The following is a 25,093-nucleotide window of genomic DNA, read 5'->3' as shown; positions in this document are numbered from 1 at the left end:
AACTACAAGGCTTGTTTACATAGGAAACAATTATACTTATTTGTGTCAATGTTAGGAGGATTCTGTTGTTTCTCTGGAAAAACTTACTCCTGCTGCTAGGTTTTAATGGTTAAGTTTTTCCTTTCCTTATTTCTTTTAGTTGAAAATGCAGAGGTGTCACAGCACCTTACAAAACAGATAGTGCTCTGGAGACCAGCACAAATACTATTCGTACAAGTTTTTTCACAAAGGTTCAAGACGACATCCCCTTAGCATGCAAATAAATAACCACAAATAAAGGAAGCCTAAGTGTATTTGGTGAAGCTACAGTTTATCAGATTGTAGTTGGGGTTTTGGTTGTAGCTGTGTTGGTCCAAGGACATAGGCAGGAAAGGGGTTTTTTTGAGTAGGTGTGCTATCTCTTATTAGACCAACTAAGTAGTTGGAAAAAAACTTGCTAAGAACTTTTTTCCAGCTTCTCAGTTGGTCTAATAAAAGATATCACATCTACTCAAAGAACCTTGTCAGACTGTAGTTGACACTCATTCTCACAGTTACAGGTTTTGATTGTTGTCAATCAACAGGATAAGCTGATATTTGAGTTTGAGAGTTGTACGATTGTGCTATATTTGCGAAGAACCACAAGAAAAAAATTAAGTGAATTCTTAAAAATTCCTGTCTTAAGTAAAAGACTGAACTACAGGAATCTGTTAAATGAGTTGTTCTAGTTGACAAATCTCCTACACAATTTATTTGTCATTTTAAACAGAAATAAGTTAGGGTAAAAAATAACAGCAGCAGAAGGCGGCGATGCCTGTTTGTTTTTATACAAACCAAGGAATTGTTATGAAATGATTTCCACAATTAACATAAAGACCATGTAAAAGGTGATGTTTCAATATTTTATTGAAGTGGGTTTGGTTTTTTCATTTTGAGTAGTGTCAAGTACAGCACTTTGGGGTCTAGTTCCACACAAAATGGAAGACTCTAAAAATGTATCCATTAAATTGCTAAAAAAAGTGGTAATAAAACAAAAGTCCATTTCAAATGTAAAGTGATGCCACTATGTGCTTGCAGTTACAAAGACTCTTCCCTGCTTATGGCTCTGTCTTACAAGCTTTTCCATATTTAGTGCAAGGGAAAGGAATCACAACACAGGACAAGTATTATTGGCTGAGTTGCATCAAACCTTCTCCGTACTGAAATTATACATGGTAGACATTCTCAAGTACTCTGAAGACAACTGTAAGTGCAAGATAACTAAATAAAACTGAAACCATATATGAATTATTGATCTAAAGATATCCCTTTTTCAGACAAGTTTGCATACACTGTCCTGGATTGAAATTGAACATTTAGTCTCAGAAAACTGCTTCCTGAATTAAGATTTCACTGTCATGATCTGCAGTTTTCAAAGTCCTAGTTTCTATATCACACTAGTCTGCCTTTAGTTATCTAGACATTAAGGGTAAATCAGTACCTTCAAATCCCTTGTAATGTGTACTTGGCAGCTGTGATGGGCAACAGCGTTCCAAAAAAGCCTGGAATCAGGATCTTTAAAAAATGTTTTTTTCTCCACTTCTGAAAGAACACCACTTTAAAGCTTAGCTGTCTTTAACCAGGTTTAGCATGACTGATACATAGCAATACTTGCATCCCAGACATAAAACATTGAAAGGTACACTAAATTCTGAAGGTAGCTATGCTGTAAGGTGTTTTCAAATTAGTGATTGTGCAATTCTTTCTTATGCTTCAAATTCCAATCCTAGACCAAGTTTGTGACCACCTGCATTAACATTCTTCCCATCCAACAAAGCAGACAACGTGAGCTTGATTCCTAGGGAGAGAAGAGACCAAAACAGAGAGGGAAAGTAAATATGAAAACAAGTAGCACCGCTAAATTCTCCTGTCGTTACGTATGATGACTGGTCACGTACTCTACTGATTTCAGTGGGCCTACTTTTGGAGTAAAGTATAAAGTGAATGAGAATGGCAAAATAATCAAGACTTGGAGCTTATGGATGAAAAAGCACTAAATGTAAAACTATAAGAATTCATGTTCATCAGTTTAGTCTGACAGTAACTTCATTGTACTATACTAAATCCATGATCAGCATTATTACATTCTTGTTCCTGGGCCAGGGGAGTTTAGGTATGTCATGCTTTGAATCGAAAGAGACTTACAACAAAAGAGCTCCCAATTAATACAAATGCACTTGCTAATTGGGTTTTTATACATACAACTGCTTGTTTGACATACAGTTTATCTCTGATAATTATATTCCTGACCATATGCCTAAAGCATTTGGAAAAATAAGTCCCTAAGATAGTCAGTCCTCATGCTGACAAGTAGAACAACATTTATTTCTCCTGCATCTGGCAGACTTACCTGGCTTCAAAGTCTGAGTGTATCCTAAACCAATAAGACTGGAGTTGTTCACTTTAGCCTACAGAAGAAAGAAAGTATACCACTCAGTATTCTTGTATGTTTCTTCCATGTCTTTGATACTTAAAATATGAACAGTCTTTTACCTTTCCATGTTTATAACTTATTACAGTATATGGACCAAATTCTGCCACTACTTGTATCAGTAAAATCCTACTGAATATTTCCTATATAGACTGATGTTTTATCAACCAACTTTGAAAGTACTGTAATGAAACGAAAATACAAGAGAATCGTATCTTCTGCTTCATGTAACTGTTCTCCTATATGGCAGCTCAATGACACAACAACACTGCATTGCTTTTAACCAGACAGTCAGCAGTTTTCTCAGAATGCATTTTTGAGGCTGAGGAAAAGCAAAATTACAGAGAATGAATTAAATTCGCCCATGGTTTACATCAAGGTATTTGACCCAGTGACTCCAAAACAAGTTATAAATCAAGTTTGAAACTTTCTGTAATGCAGAGTGCAGATAAGTAATGCCTATAGTTAAATATCCATTAAAGAACTAATTTTCAGTTGTTATCACTGCACATGTATGACACTCACGGAGAAAGATGCATCTGGGTCAATCTGATATTTGGCTGCTATTCCAAAGCGAGTGTTGCTATTTCCAGCTGTCCAAGCAAGATTGACAGCAGTTTCCAATTTATCATTCACCTTCTGGTAAATGGAGCCTCCAAATTCTGTTCCATCATTTCTGTAACAAGCACAATAATGAAATGTTAAATTGCACAATGAAACGTTAAGGTTCTTCAACACAATCCATAAAGTTTTCACTTACAGCTGGTTTCATAACTCTGTAACAGCCACATAGAATTGAAACAATGGACTAGATTAATTATGAGAATTCATGCGTTACAGTTTTGTTTCAATAAACCATCCATAAAGCTAATCAGAAATTGGTTCATAGTTACGAGAATTTCCATTTTCTCCTCCTCAGTGGCTGGAATCCACAGAGCAAACACGGTCCACATGTGATACATTTTATCCATCTAAGCAATCCAAACCCTGTCCCCCTTGGGAGTCCATGCAACATTTTCCAATGCAATCCAAGGTTTATTATTATAGAAAAGTTAGATGGAAAACAATACTGATACCTATTGACAAGTTCAAGTAATAGCAGCAACTTTTAATAGTCAAATATATTGTTCTGGACAAGAACAGAAGTACTTTCTGTAGAACCGAAGCTCAGTAACACCCATGTAATTGCTAGTCATGAAAAGCAAGGAATCAAAAAGTACTGACAGCTGCTGAGACAAACAAATTATGTGCAAGGACCTCCTGAATTCGAGGCGGCTGCCTGCGGTTTTTGCAGGCAGAATGCGAGACCGGGCAGCCATTTGGAAGGTGAAGTGCAGAAGGTCCTCCCCATACCTCTGATTGGCTGAGGGACCCTGGTAGCCCCACCCCTCACTGCTGACTGGCTATGAGGACTTCCTGTCACACTGCCCCACCCTCATGGCTGATTGGCTGTCCATCATGCAGCCCCGCCCCCACCATTGATTGGAGACGGGCAAGGCCATGACAGGCAGCCCCTGCAGTCAATCAGTGGCAAGGGGCAAGGGTAACAGCCATCTTGCCAGCAACCCTTTGAGTAGAAAGACCCCCTTCTGGGAAGCCAGCATTTTAATAAGTTTTCTCTCTTTTTCATGGATTTTGCCGGCATTGCTGGATTTCATAAAATTGGCAAAATCACAATTTCAGGAGGTCCCTAATTATGTGCAACCCTCCCACACAGCTGTGTTTCTCCTGAAACACCAGGGGTTGAGCTGTGCTCACAGAAGCTAAAAAGTCATAGTTAGAGAAATTCTGCCTGGCCCTGCCTCAGACCAAGGTACCAGATTGCATGTTATTTAATATCATGACTCTTTATGTAATAATGATTAGCTCTTATATACTTGTCACCAGGTAAGTATCATTATCACCACTTTACAGATGGAGAAACTGAGGCAGAATGTGATGAAGTAACTTGTCCCAGGTCACTCAGCAAACTGTGACAGAATGGAGGTTTCCCAAGTCCCCAGCTGGCTGATCTAGCCACTAGGCAACTTTGTCTCTGAAAATGCTGAACCATCCAAGCATAATGTGCATGGGAATGATGGGAATTCCAGTTATAAGCTCAATCTTTCCTGCATCTTCTGGAGGATGTCAGGCCCTTAGTGCTAGTTAGATGCCAATTTTTTTTTTTTAACTGAGACGTTAAAATGAAATAGAAAGACACCTGATAGAGTGCCATCATATTACTGCTACAGAAGGCTGAGCCCATCAGAGCTGGTCGCATCAAAATTGGCCTAATACCTAAAGCTGAGAATATTAAACACACTGCTAATGCCAAATACATAATATTAATAATTCTTGAGGAGTATTGTCTAAGATAGAGGTTTGTGGGGATCCAAGAGGGAGCAGAGGGGGCTGAGATCTTTTAATACTTTTTAGCAATTCTTTCTTACTGTTACTTTCATTGGAAAAAAATTATAACATTTTATAGCAACAGGCTGCACCACAGTGTTTTGAACTGGTGGAGGGTACTGCGGGGAAAACCTTTGAGAGCACTTAATGGAACATCTAATAACTTTTGATGGCGTGGAAGGACCAGGCGTATTGTTTGGACAAGAGTTCTCTGTTCACACTTTTTCAATTTGGCAGTGCTTCAAAGGTACCCTCTGGCTTGTGAAGATTCAGTTGTTCTTTATAGGCTTGCTAAATCAGATCTCTGCAAAATGCAGGAAACAGAACAAAACTGCCTTTGAAGAGGCAACTGAGAGAGCAGAAAATCTGTTCAAGTCCCAAATGGAAACAGTTTGCAATAGCCCTGCTAACACATCCACTATCCCAATACAAAAGGGCGAAAAAAGAGAAACCACTTAAATTGAGAAAACTTCTCCAAAAAGGCAGAAGTATTACTTTTTATTAGAAAATAACTGAAGATGTTCATGACACTTAGTCCTCCCTTTTCATGCTGTTTTCATGCACAAATGACAAGTGTTTGTGTTACGAATTCTGATTTTGACATGTCTCAAGATTAGGTCCACAATCTCATCAAACTTTCATTCTCTCCCTCTTGAGTTTTATTTGATCGTTTCTGTTCTTGCTTACTGTCCGACAACTTTTTTATCTGGTGCCAAATCATTGCCCACTATTCTATTTCAGGTTGCATTACTCCAGAGCTTGCTTTTATTTTCCCTTGCATGGATCTTGCATGATTTTTATTGCTATTACAATCAAAATCTAATAACATTGAATGTTGGGCTCTCTCTCTTACTCGGGATCAGTTTGACTCCCAGAAGTGGGCAAGTGATAATGGTTCCCTCCATCTCTTGCTCCCTCAGCCGCAGCTGCCAAGCAAAACCTAGGCACATCAAAGATTCAGGCTTCTCCATTTCTGTTGGTTCCCAGTAAGGGAACAGTTAGTGCTAAATTGATTATCTCCCTCTTACTGACTTTGCCAACCTTTCCCCTTCATTACGAATTTAAAGAGCCACATACATTTGGCTGTCTACTTACTGATACTTACACATTAGTGTGAAGCTGGAATTCATCAGTCTTGTAGCCAACAGCAAAGTTGCTCTGAGTTACTCTGGACTTAGTCGTCTCAAAATTCATTTGGTAACCTGCCAGCCAGCCTTCATAGCCAACCACCACAGCTCCACGTATTGAAGGGCCAGCAATATCAAAATCCATATCGCAGCCCAGATTGATGTGTTCTCGTTTGTATCCTGTCTTAATTTTAGCACTTTTTTTCCTAAAGAAAAATCCCACAACATTATTTTATGATAAAACAACCACTCATAAGTAGCAACTGCTTTAATCCATTGTTAATTCAACCCAAAATAGCAGCGCTGAAGACAAACTACACATACCTGGAGATCCACGGGATATGTCACCTCCTTACAACTGTCTCACATTTTAGATGTGCAAAAACCTAATTCATTTGCAGTTAATTATAGCAACATGGAGCAATAAAATTGAAAGTGAGCATTCAGAATGCTGAGGCTTGTGTGCACCATCCTGCATTTCAAATGACAGTACATGAAAGGCAAAGCCTTTGAAACTTCTATTTGCAAACTCATTATGTATTGGGCCAGATTTGCAAATGGGGTAAATTAGCAGAGTTTCACTCATCAGCTTGAGTCTTGTCTCTCTATATGCTAAATAGATGGAAACTCTGTGAACAAAATTCACTGTTAAGCATAGGGGAACAGACAACTTTACTATATTATTTCATTAACTAAAGCCAAAATTCAGACAGGCATGAGAATATCTGCCTACCTTTACACAGACTGCAGTCAAAATTGTTCACACACTTAAAACCAAATAGATACTTCAGCATCTTTCTGTAGTAACTGTAATTCAAGGCAGGAAGTGTTACCCTTTCCCTCCCTCTCTTCTCCCAGAAATCTGATTTCATTCTTTGGTCTTTATAATAAAATAAAAGTCTTTGTCTGTCTGTCTGTGCATCTGTCTGTCTGTCTGTAACGTCTGACCAACTGTGCATACGCCACTGAGAGGGCGGGCGATGACTGGCTGCGTGGCCTGGACTCTGCAGGCCCAAGTTTGCACTGCTGCCAGGGAAGTTTGGCGGTGGAGAACACACCTAGCCATCCGCAGCGAGGCTTCCCCCCCACCTCCCTGCCTGAGGGCGAAGAGGGGGATAACAGTGGTGGTGCCCCATGCCGCCTGGCCCAGACACCCCCCAGGCAGGCAGGGGGAGGCAGTAGGCAGGGAGGGAGAGGAGCAGGGAGGGAGGCAGATGCAGGCCAGGTGGACCCGAAGTGGTGGGGGGAAGCGGGGGAACGGGAATCGGACCCAAAGTGGTGGCGGGGGGGGGGAAGGAGGAGAGCGAGGCCAGACCAAAGTGGTGGGGGAGGAAGGGGGAATAGGGCTGGACCCAAAGCGGCATGGGGGAAGGGAGGGGTGGAGTGGAGTCGGACCTGAAGTGGTGGGGGGAGAGGGGGTGGAGTGCAGTTGGACCCAAAGCGGTGGGGGAAGGGAACAGCGGAGTTGGACCTGAAGCAGGGGTACCGCAGGGCTGCATGAGAAGCAGCAGGGGGCAGAGGAAGCAGTGGGGTGCAGGGCCAGACACGGGGCTCCATCCCTACCTCCCCCCCCCCCGTCATTCTTGATGGGCAGTTTCCTAGTAACAATGATTATAATGCTTTTTGACGGAGTTCCTACCTTCCATGGAGATTACTGTTTGAACAAGTTATATACGTTTGGCAGTTCCTTTACAGTGATCTTCTGAGTTGATTCAAAATACAAAAAGTATTTTTTCATCCCAACTGATTTATACATTCTTTCATCAAGTTTTTCTTTGACCATACCTTGACCTTCAGTAATTTTCCCTTAAAATTACGGACAAACTACACATTAGTTTGTTTCTTAAAATTAGAAACATCTGAGAAACCAGGAAACAAAGCTTGCTTGGGCAAGTGACTGTTGGTTGCCTAACAAGTTTACACAACCCTTGTATTTAGCATAATAACTTTCCTTTCTTGCCATCTAATGAGAACAGACATTCTCTGTCATACATCTGATCTTTGTCTCCATGACTATTCTTTGTGTCTGTCTATTCTCTATGACTGAAATTATCACTGCAATCATCACCCAACATCCTAGTCTCCATCTTCTTCAGCTTCTATTAGCAGCAATGATTTCCACATAGCAATGAGAGTGCACCTCCTATTGATTAACCTGTGCTAACAGCCCTTGTTAGCTGACTCTTAATTCTTTTTCCTTGATTGTGCAGATTAAAACTCTCCTTGCCTTAACGTTAAAGTGACCAACCGTAAGGGAGAAAAATCTGAGACATTTCTGTATGCTCCACAGACCTCTGGAACTGCAAGTAACATACATTAATTCTGGTTCTGGTTATCATAGCTGCTCTATGCTACACTGCAGATGACCTAATTACTCTGAATCAGAAGCCATATAGCTTCAGACCAACCTTGCATCAGCAGAACACTTACAGTGCATATCTAGGACCAAATTCATGGACCAGTCCCATTCAGAATTATTTCAGGAAATCCAGGTTGGTTGGTCACTTTACTGAACATCCTCCAGTCTTATAGTAATTTATTTTATTATCCAGTTATACTGAGCTATTATAAATATTTCTACTTGCACGTTGCCATTCAACATATGCAAGTGAAAAAGTATTGCTGTTCCATTAGATTTACCACAGCAGAGGTCAGTAGAGTACTGCAATCAGGCAGCATAGCAACATTATACAAGTCGAAAGATTTCTTTAGCTTTCCATGAATTGGGATAGCTCTTTCTGAACCAATCTTTGGAAACAAATGGTCTATCATCCTACTTTCACAGCAACTGTTAATCCTGCATCTGACTGCTGCTTTGGAGAACCTACACACCATAGGTCATCACTCCGCAGCTCCATCTGTACAAAACAGCCACATTTTTCAACAGATTAAATAAAAATCTGAAGAAACCCAAGGAATTTGGACCACGTGCATCTGCCTATAAATCTACATTGTCAGTGCCAATCCCCACCATAGCCTAATTTAGGCACCAAATGCAGCTCAAGAAACGTACTGTTTCCATTCAGAAAGCCTCTATCCTTCATCACTCCTCAGTACAGTCACTATTACTTTTTTCTTTCATTGCATCCAAGAGAAATTATGCTGTGTCATTCTCCCACACTAGAGAGGTTACTGCAGAGAGGCTTGTACAAAGAGCGGGGCTCATATCACAATCTTAAAATAGGCCCTGGCTCATTGTGATCTTCCACGGTAAGTACTGTAGTGCCACAGTGAGCTGCCTTGAAAGCCAAACCTTCCCTATCTCCTGCAAATGTCATCTCAAGCACTCTTGTATCAGCTGTCCGCAGAGGGAGAAGTGTGCTCTCCAGCAGCGAGGTCCTACCTTGATAACGGCTTTAAAGACTAGATCGGGACCTAGCAGACAAAAGCCAAACACCAGATGCAGAGCTTTAACCTCCTTGCATCTTTTTCCAATAGAGTGGCTGGATGATGTGCTGGGTAGAGCCTTCAAGTGAATTTGGAAGCAGATACAGAGCAATAAGCAATAATGAGATGCAATAATCTAATCTTGAAGTGAGAAGAGCACTCCTTTACATTTTACTACTCCTATTTGTTTTTTAATTTTTGGGGAAGAGTCAGACCTGGAAGGAACTAAGAGATGACAATTCCAATTTGGCACAGAACACCAGTGGTAGTTGGCCAGTCCTAGTCAAGTACTACTTACATAACCCCAATTAACTAGAGGATGTCACCACATACTGTATCATAAAGGTTTGTAGGGTTATTAGTTTGTCCACAGCTTCCAAGATGAGGACTTTGCAATTCATTTAAAGAACTGGCTCTAACTAGCCACTCACTGGGTGCATCTACACATGAAATTAATGTGAAACAACAAACCCTGACATAGTTTATACTGGAGTTTATTGCTCCCAGGCACAGCATCTTCATGTGCACCCAGGACCGCAACACGTTGGGCTGGGATGAAGAGCCCTGGCTGGCAGGGGTCCAGGGGTTCAGCCTGCCAGCCCAGAGTTATTCCCCCTGGCTCAACGTGCTGCAGAGGGGTTGGCTGAACCAGCTCCTGCACTGTAGCACCCTCATGCCCCAGCCAGCCAAGTCACTGTCTACACGTGCGCTGTGGTGACATTATTTACGCCACCACAGGATAGTACTTGTATCTGGCAGTACTATCCTGCGGCAGACTAAATTAGTTTACTCCACCCTCATAGGGTCGCACATGTAGACTGCAACACTTTACTGTGGAATTAATTAGTCTTCCCCACAGTAAGCATCTTGTGTAGATGCACCCAACTGCCATATACAAAGTGTTATAAAGTCTAATACATATAGTTATGAAAAAAGCCACCAATTCAAACAACAAACACAAATGTTTTCCCTTAAAGCTACATATACATTTGCTGCTTTTGTCACTTGCTCCTTGTTCTGCGTTCTATAGTCTTGTCCAAATTATATTTTTCTCATACATCCTTGGGTTTGTCTACATCAAGGGAGCAGGTTCTCATTAACTTAAGAGAACATAACTTCATTATATTCAAACTGTCCTTTTTGAAGATCTATTTTTCTCCTCCTTGGAAATTACAATTTATTTCATCCACAAATTTGGAGAAAATGACATCAGTACATTTCTTTTGCCCTTTTTTTTACTCATTTCCCAAAGACGCTCCAAATACATGGATCTTACTGCAATTTTAAAGCAAAATTCTAATTCAACTGAAAAAAGTTTGCAGACCTGTTAACTCATCTGTATCAGTCTTTCATACCAAGTTTTCTATCCTTTTACTTTCTGGAACATTTTCTAAACTTTACATGACCCCACCATATTCACTACTAAAACCACCTTTTCACCACCAGCACAAAAGGAGGAAGTTAAAGATGTAGAGTGGGAATATCAAGTGCACTCAGGGTTCTCCAGGTCCCATTCCCATTAAGTCAATGATAAAACATCTAATAATATCAGTGGGAATGGACAGAGGCCAACACTAAACATTTCCAAAAATCCTTTCTTGGATTAATAGACTCATCAAGGACAAAAGAGAAAGGAAAAGAGACATACCAAACTCATGCCTGGTATGTCCCCAGTGATTTTAGTGGAGTCATGTCTGGGTAGAATCTGGCCTAGTTTATTCCAATTTTATGGCCTCCCACAGGGAAATCTCCATGTCAATTATGAGGCTGACACTATAATGCCTGAGGAACTCTTGAGATAAACCTAAAACTATAATTTGCAATTTGCTTTTAATCATACAATAATTTACTTTAAAAAACCAGAGATTATTTCACTAAAAGACTGAAGCCAAATAGAGTATCTGGTCTTCAGAAAGAAAACAATTCAAAATGAAAAACACTGGGCCTGTAATTTGGGATGAAACATTCATGCTGACTATAACCTTGGTTACCTGCAGTGTTGTGAGCTAATGGAAACTAATATACATGATACCTTGAATCATCAGCAATGTCTGGCCGAGAAAAATCATCTGGAGAAAAATCAACAACAAACTAGCTTTACAACTGCCTAGTCCTCTTTGGCCCGCATGAAATAACAGTATCCAGCACACTGACAGAAATCACATTCGTCCCTAACCAAGTCACACTACAGCCTGCAAGAATATATGCTGTAAATTCACTGTGGAAAAAGACCCCAATTACTGAACTGACCTATTCCAGCAGTCAGCCAACTGGCTGGCAGTACTAATTAATCTGTGCCTTACTGCTGATCTGTTTGGGTCCTTTTTGTTCCGGTGCTGTCGAAGCAGACATTTTATATGACCTGACCAGGATTAAGATACAATGACCAAAACCAAAACTGTTTCACTCAATGCCAGCTGTGACTCTAATTTTCAAATGATTATAACTGAAAACTTGGCTTGATGTAAGTTATGGTTAGAAGGAATTTGTAATTGTAAGTCTTAATGAGATGGGACATAACTTGATTATACACAGACTAGTTCCCCTCTGTTCTTTTGTGTCAGGTTGGAAAGACTGAAAGAACTGTGATGCTCTAGGAAACTAAACTAAAAAGATACCTTTTTACCACCCAATCAAACTTACTCGCTTCTTACCCAGTGTTAGGAGAGAACGAGGAGTCAAAGGTCAACTTCAGTCCATGTGCAAGCTGAACAAAAAACAAATGTACCAGTTGCATTTATAATTGAAAAGGATGCTGCAATAAGAAAACTGGTATATTCTGTTTCTTTAGCCAAAAATTACCTGATCTTCAACTGTTATCTCTGTGCCTAGTGTATTATCAGTGTTCCACTTTTCTGTGAATGTCAAGCCATATTCAATCCATTTGTATTTTGTTTCCAAACTACCAGTAACTTTGCTTGTCTCTGAGTTTGCTGAACCTGAGCTTGTAAATTCCTAAAGAAAAGGAAAATAAAGATATATAACATATAATGCAGATAAATACAGGAAAATAAAGATATATAGCATATAATGTACTTTGGGGGCAGCATTCAATATCACAGCCTCTTTGAAAAGCTTTTTAGATGCTTGATTGTTATTAATATCAGCACACCCATACAGATTCCAATGCAGTCAAAACAAAGATGACTTTCCATTTAAAGAAAGTGCTTATGATAGGGGCATAAATAATTTCATTGCCAATGTAACACAAGATACTAGTTTGATAATTGTTACTTTGCAAGATCAATAATGTGAAACAAACTTGCTTCCATCTCAAGTCTACAAATAAGTCCTTCAACTTGGCATTTCAATCCTTTCCTATCCTAATCCATCTGCAGTTATGTTCATATAGCAACCCGTGTTCATGAGAAAAATGCATCAATTTTCCATGAAGCTTTTCTGGGAGATCACAGTTTCAGAAGTTCTGCTGTAGGGACAAAGCTTTCCATGTGTGCACGTAGGCACCAACTTATTTTTGCCAGGGAGGAGGCTAAGATGAGGCATGGGGCTCCCAGGAGGCAGGACAGCAGGACAGGAAGCCCCAAGTCCACAGCGCAGTGCAGCCCAAGCCTGCATCCACCCCAACCCTGCACACAAATCTGGAGGACAGATGCCTGGCACTTCCAAGTTCACGTAGTGACAGGAAGCTGGCTCCTCCCCACCCTGGATGAGCTGCCCATGGTTCTGTGCCGCTTCCTGCCCTGGCCCTGGGCCCCATGCACCACCCTGGCTGGGCAGCGCCCCCAAGCCAAGTTCCTGCCCTACTCCATCCCTCACCATGGGGGCCTCAATCTGCCCTGCCCCTCACAGACTTACCAGCATGGAACTGGGGGAGCTGCTGTCCACCTCTGCCTAGGTCTGTATTCCTGGCCACATGCATGTATGCATGTACACCCATGCATGTGGCACCCCCTGTACCCCACTCCGCACAGCCCCTTGCAGCTGGAACTCTGCCAGCCTGCAATGGGAAACCCGGATCCCTGCACGATACTGGGAATCCAGGACAAATGTTGTCCCAGAGTCATGCAACCCAGGACTAGGACTTTATGTCCTCATTTTGAGACTGTCCTGGTCCTACCCAATTAGGGACAGGTGATCGCCTTACCTTCTTCCCAAGGGGGGCCAGGGCCCTCAGGCCCCCATATACTCAGCACCTAAGGTGGCTGACAGTGCTTCCAAGAACTAATATTCACGCCACCAGAGAGCAGAGATTTGATCCTAGATACTTTCTTATAGTTAAACCAAAGCATATGCAGAGAAAAGCACGGGTAGATCTAGGAGCCCTTGCAAATCCAAGTTCATGATTTCTTCTGCTCGGCCCTTACAGTAAGCTGAGAGAGGGATCATTCCCTCCTCCTAGTCCTCATTCCTCTAAAAAGCAGGGAAGAGTCAATGCCAAAGAAGCTACTGCACAGATTGCAGGACTATGGAAGACATGAGTTGATGGAGAGGGGATAGGGCTCTTCCTATCTCAAAAAGAGGACATTTACACAAAATATATTTGGGGGGGGGGGCAAAATTTCATCAAAAAATGTCCTTGAAATTGCAACTAATTCTGTGGAGCTAGAAGATCATGGGATATAGAAGATCATGGGATATGAGAGACAGAGAAAGGAATGAAATCCATGAGATGCTGAAGAGAAAAATATTATTCTGGATCTTAAACTTTTCTGAAGTCCATCCCACACACTCTGCAGAATACACCTCACAGTAGAGCTTCTGCAGAAATCTCTCACAGAGAGAGTGGTATAGATAAATGTTTTTCAACCGTGGGTCACAACCCAGACTTGGGTTGCAAAAATATATGAAAGACTCGCAAACAAACTTTACAAATGGATTCTCCTTTAAAAGAGAAAAACATGGAAAATGGTGGCTTTTTCCTTGCAGGCTGGCAGAGTTCCAGTCTGCAAGGGGCTGCTTGGGGCCCCCCCTGGCCCACACACTGGGAGGTAGAGGGTTGAGAGTGATGGGCACTGGGTTGGGACTGGCCATCAATGTTTACAAATGGGTCCTGGTACAAAAAGGTTGAGAACCACCAGTACAGATCAATGTTCTCTAGCAGGAAATTATTCCAACCTACAAATTTGCACCAAAACAGCACCCAGTAAAAGGGTGATGAAGCACCTAAAAATAACATGAAGTGGAAATGATGAGCCTGAAATATTAGCAAGGGAAATATTAGTAGGGCGAAAAAGAAAGTAATGCTGTAATTTTACCACCCTCTTAAAATGCAAAGTTCAGCTAGTATTTGCTAGCAACATGCACACTGCAAACAAGCAAATGTACTGTACCATGCACACATCCTCATTACAGAAAGATAACTTTGCAAAATATAGTATAGCTACATCATAATATAATCCAGGGTGTGAAGGTATAGGATGCATATTTTCACTTTTAGAAAAGAGGCCATAATAAACATGGATATTAAGCACAACCACAAGGTTTGATAGTTATTAATGTTTTTGCTTTATGAACTCACCAGTCCATTTTCAGATTTTGTTTTCAAATCAAGTTTTATTAAGCCGAAACCTGAAAGATAATAAAAACAGGAATTTGTAATACTAATTTGAAAGAGTACCATACAGAAGCAGCACTTCCGGTTTATATTTTATAGCTCCCTGCTTGTCTCCTGTACACTACCCAAGGAAAAAAGTGTATGCCACAAAATATAACAGCTTCCCTTACTTGCTTTCTATAAGAGACATTATTTCGCTTAGATTCACATTGGGTAGTACCTTACTATAGTAGTTGTATTGACTTGAGTTGTGCCACTAGGACACGGTTTGATTGGAATATTTTTACTCATACTCCATAGTACCCCATTTGATAATTAACACTACTGAGTTCAGTAATACTATCCATGATATAAAGTACCATACTTTTCAACAGAACATACTGGACACCAGTGTCTTGCAACCTGGTGCACTGCCAATCTCCAATCACAAGAGAACAATAAGATCCCCATCTGCCTTCACAAGCCTACAGGAACAGCAGTCTAAATCTCAGGCTGTAATCTCAAATTCCTTCAGTATCATAATGAGGAACACCAGGTAAAACAACTCAACCATGCAGCACCACCTGAACCTACATAACTTTATCTGCAGAAAAAAAAATGTTTCCTCACCACAGAAAGCACTCACAGTAGCCATCACACAATGGCAAGCCAGATTAATCAGGCTGTCAACAACTAAAAACAAATATGCGGATCAAGACTGAGTAGAAATTTTAGGTGAAAACATTCAGCTGCATGTTTCTGTTTTCAGCTAGTTCCTAGGCTCTGCAACACGTCCACAGGTCTGTCAGCTCCTAGGACCGCTGGTTTTCCGTTAGAAATCAGCAGAAAACAGAGCAGGAGAAACTAAGCAGTGTTTTCAAATGGAACCTACTGGAATTTCCACTAGTGACAGGAAGTAGTTGGATCCTAGCTGGACAGTTTCAGGAGCTGGGCATTTAATAAAGGACTATGAATCCATTTTGTCATTATTTACCGTATCCCTTGGTAAAAACATCTCTGGCAGATTTTCCTAGATCAACGTAAGTAGGTGGAATAGCCATTTTCTGCAAAAAACAAACACAGAAATTAGAATGTTCAGTCCTGTTTTTCTTGCTGATAACTAAAGCAAAACTCCTACAACATTAATGTCCTTTTCTACCCATCAGGTAAGACCTGGCTACAGCAGTACTGGTATTTTGTGCATTGGCCAAAAGGGTGCCAATGGCTCAATTTGCCGTGTTGTATGTAGCAGCTTACAAAGCAAATGCAAATAAATAAATACAGAAAACAAACAAAAAGAAACTTCCTGTGCCTCAGAAACCAATCAAAGGAAAACTACTTCCTTTTTCTCATTAACGTTTCTCCTGGTGCCCATTTCTTGAAATTAATCCAAATGAATATGTAGTAATCAGTCTAGACCATGAGCAAGCCAGAAGATGTCTTAACTTCTTGTGCTTAGGAGAAGCTGCCTCTAAATTCCTCCAGTTCTCAGGGCCTGATTCCAGGCAAAGGCTGAATAAGCTGCGGTCCTCTGACCCCACCGTTCAACAGTGCATAATTTATACCAGCAAAATCTATTCCAAGTTATTCTACCTTTAACTCTCTTTTACTACGATATCGTTATTTAGGCCTATGTTATAAAGTTCCCTTCTGCTGGTCAATGGGGAGAAACAGAACTCACTGTACAAAAAGGTGCCAATATAGAATGCATCCAATCAGGCAGCCATCGGTTTTCCCTGTCCATGCCAATCAGATACAAAATTAGAGCATTGTGCAAAATCAAGGTACTGGATGAGGAGCCTAAGATAGGAAACTTGTGTTTCAGGCTTGTTCAGTGTTGATGCCCCGAAACCCATAGGATTTGACTCAGATTTCCATACAGCTCCCCTAGAAGGATACATCCTAGCTGCCTGTATTCCACACCTACAGAGAGCTGTCTCATTGCACAGAAGAGGATACCGTCCTCTGTTAGAGGCAAACTATCCCCCTCTTGCCAAGGTTTGTATAAAGTAGTGAGCTTCAAGTTTTCCTTTTGATTTCTTGAAGGGGTCACTCAAGGTCAGCAGATATTTTCCATCATATCTTCTTCTCTTGCTCCCTAATAATCACAAAGCCAGTGGTTTCTCCCTCCCTATTTGTCCCGAGAAGCCGCAGAGCGATTTCAGGTTCACAGGGTCCGAGAAGGGTTTTTTGTAATCAAAGACATAATTCCACTTAAAGAGAGTTCAAATATATCAGGGGGCATTTTCTACCAGGGTAACCAATTCTTAAATATCACAAAGCCGTGAAATGCCAGTTGAAAGCTACAAAACTATTCCTCAGTGCAGTGCAAAAGACCACCAGAAACAAGAAAGAAACCAGCTCTAAAGATAAATGCAGCAGGGTGCTGCTTTTTCATCTGTTTTGCTTCAGACTCAGATGCAACTTGTTTTTTTGGCATTGCAACCCCATTAATATCTGATAGGCACTTTTAACAGCTACTTAATGCTTCAGCCATTCACTTCAACAGGCTGTTGCTTGTGATAGCAGAATCTTGCTCTTACATAAGAGGGTACAAAAAAAAAGCAGGCCTGGTGGCTAATTCTCAATGGTCTTCTCAGAATACATGTTAAATAACATAGAAGGAAATGTAGCATATATGACCTAAGCCGGTGGTTTTCAACTTGTGGTCTGCAGATCCCTGGGGTCCACAGACTATGTTTAAGGGTCCGCAAAAGATTACTATGATCAATCAAAAGTATGTTAATACCCACACTTACAATTCAAAGGGGTCCGGACCTCCATTCAAAATTTCCAAAGGGGTCCGCAAATGAAAAAAAGGTTGAAAATCGCTGATCTAGACTCAGCCACCCAGGCTACAAGATATCATTATTCATCAAAAGACACTGGCAGTTTCAGTATAGTAAGAGTTAACTAGTAGGATGTGTCATCAATCATCTGAGGAGCAAATGACCTGACTTCAAGCAGCTAATGCTTAAACAGGAGGAGTAGTACTTCAGACCTCAAGTTCCAGTAGAGTTGCCACTGCTTACATTTGCCTGAATATGATTCCTCCTTTTTTGTGCTAGCAACCTAGTTACATTTTATAAGCATCACTGCCTACAGTGGAAAACACTTTTAGCAGTTAATCAAATATGATTCTAGAAAAATCCCAAACTAATTTTGCAAGTCCATTCATAACATCTGATGAAGTAGGTTGTAGCCTACAAAAGCTCATGCCTCTCAGTGAGCTATTTTATAACTCATTGCCCTGCCTTCTGCCCAGCAAAATCAGTTAATGCTTCTGCCTCATTAAGGAAGTGTCTGTTTTGCTCCTGATTAAGGCCACATGCCATCACATTTGAAAACACTGTAGTGTTGCCCTCAGTGCACAGATCGCTCCACAGAAAGAGTCAAGGCCGCACATGAGAGCAGACCCAAAATCCTGGGCATTTTGCAATGTTTCAAGGCCAAGGCCACCTGCAGTTTAAACCAGCATTTCTCAACCTGTGGGCCACAACCCAAAAGTGGGTGGCAAGAATATATGAAAGGGTTGCAAACAAACTTTAAAAACAGATCAACAAACTTTAAAAATGGATTCTCCTTTAAAGGAAGAAAACATGGGAAACAGTGGCTTTTCCTTTGCAGGCTGGCAGTTCCAGCCTACAAGGGTCTCCCTGTGCTCCACACACACCTCCCCTGCCCCACACACCGGAGACCCCGGGGGCAGGCAGCAGTGGGTCAGGAGTGAGGGGCACTGGGTTGGGACTGGCTATTAGTGTTTACAAATGGGTCCTGGTACAAAAAGGTTGAGAACCACTGGTTTAGCCAATGCCTCTTTCCAATCAAAGCAGTGAAATTTCACTGGAATGCAGTGCGATACATGAGCTTTCTGGCAGGTGTTCCACTAGGGTGGCCATCATAGAAGACAGTCCAGTTGTCCTCCGTCCTCTACTGATACAAAACCAGACACCTTTATGTCCTCTATTTTTCTCTTAACGAGAGAAATAAAGGACATAAAGGCACCCAGTTCCGTATCAACAGAGGACAGAGTAGCAGAAAACCAGAATGTCCTCTATGGTGGCCACCCTATGTGCCACAAGTTAGCCCCACATGCTCCCTCAATGCTACCCTGATCCTCTTCCCTACCCCAAGAAGCTGCCCTGCTTTCTGCTTCCTGCCTGATCTGCTGCTCCATTTTCTGCTCCTTGCCCTATCTGCCACTGAACTTACTGTCCCCTTCCCAATCTGCCACACAGAGGCTGCCCATGCCACTTGTGGCATGCATGCTGGATGTTAGCAACCCCTGAAATACATTATTAAAAGACGAGACAGTATCGTCAAAAAATCCTCACCTCTAACAAGCAAGTAAGTTTGCTGTGGAAGAGAACTCACTCTGCTACCACTCAACAGAATCCCATACGTTCTCCATATAAGCATTTTGGACGCACTTCTAAAACATTTTTATAATCACTTTGATTCAGAGTTGTCTGTCCTGACCTGCCTTCATGAGGACTGTGTTCTGCATTTCTTGTTCTTATCCATAGTATACCTGTATCAAACCTGATAGGGCTAAATTACACTTTCACTAAACAGCTGTGCCACTTCACTGCAGACAGTTGGGCTGCTCTGGTTGTAAGCAAGTAATCCACAAAGCCAATGCATCTGATTGGTTTTATCCAAGTGAACAGAGTACAGAGTCAGCTTCCCAGTGTTCAGTGCTAAGATATTACCACTGGCACGCTATCAGCAGAGAGAATCAGCCATGCTTGTATGATGAATCAGTTGTGACACACTGTTATAATGCAGCAGACTGGGCAATGGTTATAGGACAGTGCCAGAGGATCACATCTTCTGTTATGCAATTACTAAAATTAAGGAACAACATTAAAAGCTAAATTCTTGTCCACTGCACATCTATAATGTAAGGCAAATCATCTAATGTGTATAAAAAGGTATCTGGAATTGTCAAACATGAAAACATGCTATAACATATGTATGTCATGATTAATCTCACTGTGACTGAAAAAGAAAATATAACTACTGTTCACATCAGTCACTGATCAGAGGTTCTCTGTTCTGGCAAATAAAAGTAAAATCAATCCTAGGAAATAAACCAGCAAGTGGTAAAAACCAACCTTCTTAACCAGGAATAAAACTTGCAAACAACTAGGACCTAAGGATGTAACAAGCACAAACTCTTGTGTTTCACCTCTTGAATCCCCGGTTGTGGACTCACATCAGGTCACAAGTAAAACCAAGTGTGCTGGTTTTATTCCAGACTTCTTTGTGGATATCTCAAAGATATCTCAAAGCTACAATATGACTCAATCCCTGCTCCAGGGAGAAGGAAGCAGTGTGACTCAGGACTGAGGTATTGGCAGGGCTATTTGGGAAACTCTGAGTTATTTGACTCAGACTGCTGCTATTAGGACCACTCTTTCATAAGCACTACACTCAAACTTGTAGGGAAAAAATGTGGAGCTTGCTTTGGAGTTTGTGCGAGCTTCTAATTTCTGCAGGTGACATGGGTTATATTCAGCCCAGGTTAAAGTTTCCATAGAAATCAAAGAACTTCCAGAAGGGCTGAATTTAGCCCTAAAAGTTTTCAAATATTGTGAGGCAACAGTTTTCAGTTCACAGCAGTTTTGGGAATCTTGCCTGTGACAGGTGTCATACTTTAAAAATATATTTTAAATTAGTCTTTTTGCTCCTGTCCCATGACTGGGATGAACTGATAAAATTCTCTTAAATTTCCTGGTACACACTATCAACTTTTCTTTTAGTTTTACTACTAAATGCACATGTTAGATGTAATATGTTTATGATGCACAACACAATAAAGACCCAGGGATAATTCCCAGTGAAGTCAATGACAGACAGTTTGATTAAGGACTGACAAAATAGGTCTGCATTTACCCCTCAATTCAAGCCAATCTGCCCATATAAATATGACTTCATAAATATATCTCTGTAAAGACCAGTCCTAACTGAATTTTTAAGCTCTTCAATTTCACTGTTTCCACATGAGAATTCCTTTTAAAGCATTTTAAATGCAGCCTTTCCATAATACAGGCCAAGGATACGTTCACTAAACGAGTGACTGGTGCACATCATAGCAATACAAGACCACAGATTATGAGACAAATTACAATCTCCCTGTGCAGACCAGAAGGCAGAACAACACCTTGGTTTGTGCCTTATGATCCACAAACCTAAGACATCTGATTTAACAGATCTTCAAGTGCACAGAGGCACAACTGTAAGCAATGTTCTGGGTTCTTGGGCCAAAGTTTAATTCATAAATTAAAAATAATGTTACAAAATGAGGGGTGGTAGTTTGTACCACAGAACTGCAAAACACTGAACTGCTGTACAGGGGATTATTTGCATTTCTGGTGCTGTGCCCTGTCGCTGTGGCATGTGAGGGTTGGAATGCACATTTTTTAGGCATCTGTAGGTAAATGTTTGCTTGCAGATAATGCAGGGGACTGGATCTAGTGGCCAGAGACACTCCTTTCAGTCCTCTGTTCCTATGGAAGAATGGTCCACATGGAAAACATACATCAGTGCCTCAAACTAAAAAACAAGTCTGTCCAGGTATTAATCAGGCCCTACGGGCCAAATTCTGCCAAGACTTCTGCATGTGGTCAACTTAAAACACCAGCAGTACCACTGAAATGATGTCTTCAATTAAGCCCACACACCAGTTTCTCCAGCATCTGGAGCTAGGTACACACTTTGTGAATGCTTTGCCTTATACATAAATTAAGTGCCGAAGCATAAACTTTGCACAATTGTACAACGCCACTGGAGCCATATAACTAAGTCACCACGATGACTTCCAACTTAAGCCTGAAGCCAGCCAGCTGTTGTACCCAAGCATGCTCCTGAGCCTCCACAGCACCCCTGGACTTCATGAAACAGTTTGCAGGGACAGGACCTCAATGGTAGTTTCCTGAGCTAACATATACATTTTAAACCTCCCCAAACCAACACGTGACAGACCAAATAAACAGCCCTTAAATACTGATGTATTCCACATACTAGTGGTTCCTCCCTCTTTAGCATTTATCAAATAATAAACATTTTAGGAGACCTTTAGCACATATGTATAAACCTAATTTAATGATCTGTGTTTAGGGAATTAAGGAATTTTTTTTTAAAAGTGTCTGCTCTTGATTCCACAGGTGAAAATTCAGTGGACACAGACTTTCACTGAAGCCTTTTCCTGTTTATTTGTATGATTTAAGATAAATATTAAACAAAAGCCAGGGATACAATTCTCCCCGCCCCAGTCCGGTAGGCAGTGCAATAATTGGCCCAGCTAGCCTAGGAGATACACTGTTACAGCACCAGTATGCCACAATGCTACCAGGTATCAAGGCACAGGGGGTAGCAGTAAGACCCTGACAAGGGCATCAGGCACTCTTTATGCCATACGATGTCTACCATGTCACGTACACACGCCCAAATCCGTGGAGTTGACCCATTAAATGGTGGTCCTCCAGCCTATGTTGTTTTGCTGATTCCTTTCACAGGAGAAAAAAGCATTTCTCATATTTAATCTTATATCAGTGTGTGTTTCACTTGCTAAATCACCAAAATTCCTGTTTGGGATTTGCCTTCTCGCTGCTTCGATCCTGCAGATTTCCTCCTACGGGAAAGTCACCCCCTGAACTGGGGACATCGCTGGCTGCCATAGCAACAGACTGATCCTGGCCACCCCGTTCAGGCCCCACCATACAATCAGACAGACGAGTAGGAAGAAGACAGAGAAAGAGTACAGAAAAGGATGGGTAAAAATAAAAGGAACAAGTACGGAGTTGTGAGAAGTTTTTTTTTTTCTTGTTCTGGGTGGCATTTTTGGGAGGTCTGCAGTGTAACAGTCAGTCTTCAGAGAAAGTCTGAAAAATGTCACCTGAATGAGAAGACAAAATTTTCTGTGATCCTCCAATACAACCCGAATTACACGGCTTCTGCCTTTGCTGGGCATCAAATCCAGCACGGGTTTGGTTTTACTGCTATCCCGAGAGAGGCCGAACCCAACCGCGTCGGTGAATTCTGCTCCACTTGGAGCTGTGGTTTTTTGCTTTAACAAATAGCCAGGGACCAAAGGGATGTGGAGGCTGAGCCTCCTTACCGCCACTGGAAAGCGCTGGTCCAAGCCAGGCTGTGACTAGGCGGAGGGGTGGGGGCACTGATTTAGTCCATCTGCAAGGTGCGCCTCTAGCCCACCTGCCACTCGGCGCAGGCTTGCTCGCCCCCGCGGTGCCTGTCCCACAGAGAGGGAACTCGCCTCCAACTGGCCTGACGAACCCGAAAGCTTGCTTAAATATTTTTTTCCAATAACAGATTTGAGATTCACCCAAGAACCTTGCCTGCCTGCGTCCTTAGACCCGCACGGCTACGACCTGCACCCCTTCGCCTCCGACTGGCGCTTTGCCCCCAGGATTCAGATTAACCAAGAACCCATGCCGGACAGCGCCTAGTTCGCGTTTGGCTTCTCCTCTCTCTCCCGGGGACCGGCTCTGGCCAGACCCCGTGTCTCACACGGCGGCGGTGGCCCGGACGGGTAAACCGAGGCATCCGACCGGCCGGCACCGCGACCTTTGCTCCCTCTGCACCTGTGAGCGGCGACGGCAAGGCCACGCGTGCAGAAGCGAGGGGGGCGGCCAGGCCACACCACGGACGGGCCTCCGTGCCACCTGCCCGGCGCGGGACGAGCCCCTCCAGCGCTCAGCAGGCCGGGCACGGCCCGACCCGTGAGGCGGCCGCAGGCCCGGCCCGGCCACCGGGGCAAGAGCGGGCTGAGCCCCCCCGGGGCCCGAGGACCATGGCAAGGCACGGGGGCATCCCCGAGGGCCTGGCGCAGGCGGCGGGAGCCCGGCGCCGGGGCTGAGTCAGTGCAGCGAGGCCTCCCGGGCCCTGCAGCGCCGCGGGAAGGTCACCTCCAGCCCGCCGGCCGCCGCCCGCCAGCCCGCCGCGCTCGGCGCAGGACCCGGCGGGCAAGGCCCGGCCCGGGTGCATCCCGCCGCGCCCCCGGCCCCGTTACCTCCGGGCGCCTCCCTCCTCGCTCGCACGGGCTCTGCGGCGGCTGCAGCCGGGCTCTGAGCGACGGGGGCGGGGGGAGGACGCGGCAGGGCGGAGGCGGAGGCGGAGGCAGAGCCCGCGCCCAGCCCCGTGGGAAGGAGGCCCACGGGCCTGGCCCCGCTCAGGGGTGGAAGGGAAGCAGGATGGGGTTCCCCCCCAAATCTTGGAAGAAAAGGAAACCCCCCTTCCACGTCTCCACGAAGTCTAAGGGCTGCCCAGCACCAGCAAGGGGGTGGGGGGAGGACCAGGCCCGGGGGGTGACACGGGGGTATGGGGACCTGTCCACGCTGCAGCGGCGACGAGCGCCCGGCTGGGTGGCGAGAACGAGGGGAGAAGCTGTGTTCTGGGGGCCCGGTGGGAGCCAGAGGCCGGCCGGGAGGAGCAGACGACCGTGGGGCCGAATCCGACCCTGGGCCCACAGCGAGAGCAGCGGGCGGACTAGGCCGTGGGCTGAAGAAGAAGGACGCGCTGAGGCGGCCACGGAAGCAGAGCCGAGCCCAGCGGGGTCGTGGTACCCCGCAATGAGGAGGGGGTCTCCGTGCTGCTCCCGTGGCCGCCAGCTCCAGGAGGGGCCGCAGCTGCTCCGCGGGGCTCGGAGCCGTGGCCCCGAGCCGCCGTACCTGAAGGGCGGCCCTGCACAGGAGGGTGGTGACAGGCAGGGGTTCAGAGGACTCCGTGGCATTTTTGGCCGGAGAGTTTTATTTAAAGGGCGATGGCCGTCCCCCAGGAGCTGCGGGAGAAGCAGGAGGGCACTTGGGGTGGACGAAGCCCAAAGTTACACAGATAGTTGCGTTTTACGTCATCGCTTCCCATTCAAGGTCATGATGCAGCCATGGTGGGGATGATGAACGGGAACCTCGGGTGAACTTCTCAGAGCCAAAGACAAGGGTGTTTACGGTGAAAGGCCCTCAACTGAGAAACTCGCTGCTACCAATGACCGGCAAGAGCCTAAGTCTCGCCACCCTCAGGGCAAGGTGGGAAGCTTCTGCCGAGGCAAGTCTCCCTCCGCCTGAGTGACTACTGCATCGTCAGCAGCAATATCATCGCCAGGATATACAAAAGGACTGAGAAAAGCTGAGAAAGTGGGGCCAGTTTCAGTTCTGTTACCCTTTGTTGCCAATATTCAGGACTTGCTGGTGGGTTGTTTTCCAAGCCTCTCCCTACAACAGCACTCTG

At 43.6% G+C, this 25,093-nt stretch overlaps 1 protein-coding gene across 1 annotated transcript; it reads right to left on the bottom strand.

Annotated features, from left to right (window-relative positions):
• Positions 1-867: 867 nt before the first annotated feature.
• VDAC1 (voltage dependent anion channel 1) lies at positions 868-24,006 on the bottom strand. The gene is made up of 9 exons (XM_090021007.1): positions 23,880-24,006; positions 15,840-15,909; positions 14,831-14,880; positions 12,154-12,306; positions 12,006-12,058; positions 5,943-6,170; positions 2,975-3,125; positions 2,369-2,426; positions 868-1,816 (listed from the first exon to the last, which is right to left on the bottom strand). The coding sequence occupies exons 2-9, from the start codon at positions 15,904-15,906 to the stop codon at positions 1,725-1,727; spliced, it is 852 nt and encodes a 283-aa protein (XP_089877133.1). The 5' UTR covers positions 15,907-15,909; positions 23,880-24,006; the 3' UTR covers positions 868-1,724.
• Positions 24,007-25,093: the final 1,087 nt, after the last annotated feature.

This window comes from Crocodylus siamensis, chromosome 10, assembly GCF_052110815.1.
Source record: "Crocodylus siamensis isolate JL-2025a chromosome 10, ASM5211081v1, whole genome shotgun sequence".
In the NCBI taxonomy this organism is placed as follows: domain Eukaryota; kingdom Metazoa; phylum Chordata; order Crocodylia; family Crocodylidae; genus Crocodylus; species Crocodylus siamensis.
Note: the sequence above shows the minus strand (reverse complement) of the source record. Positions and strands in the feature narration are given on the sequence as shown.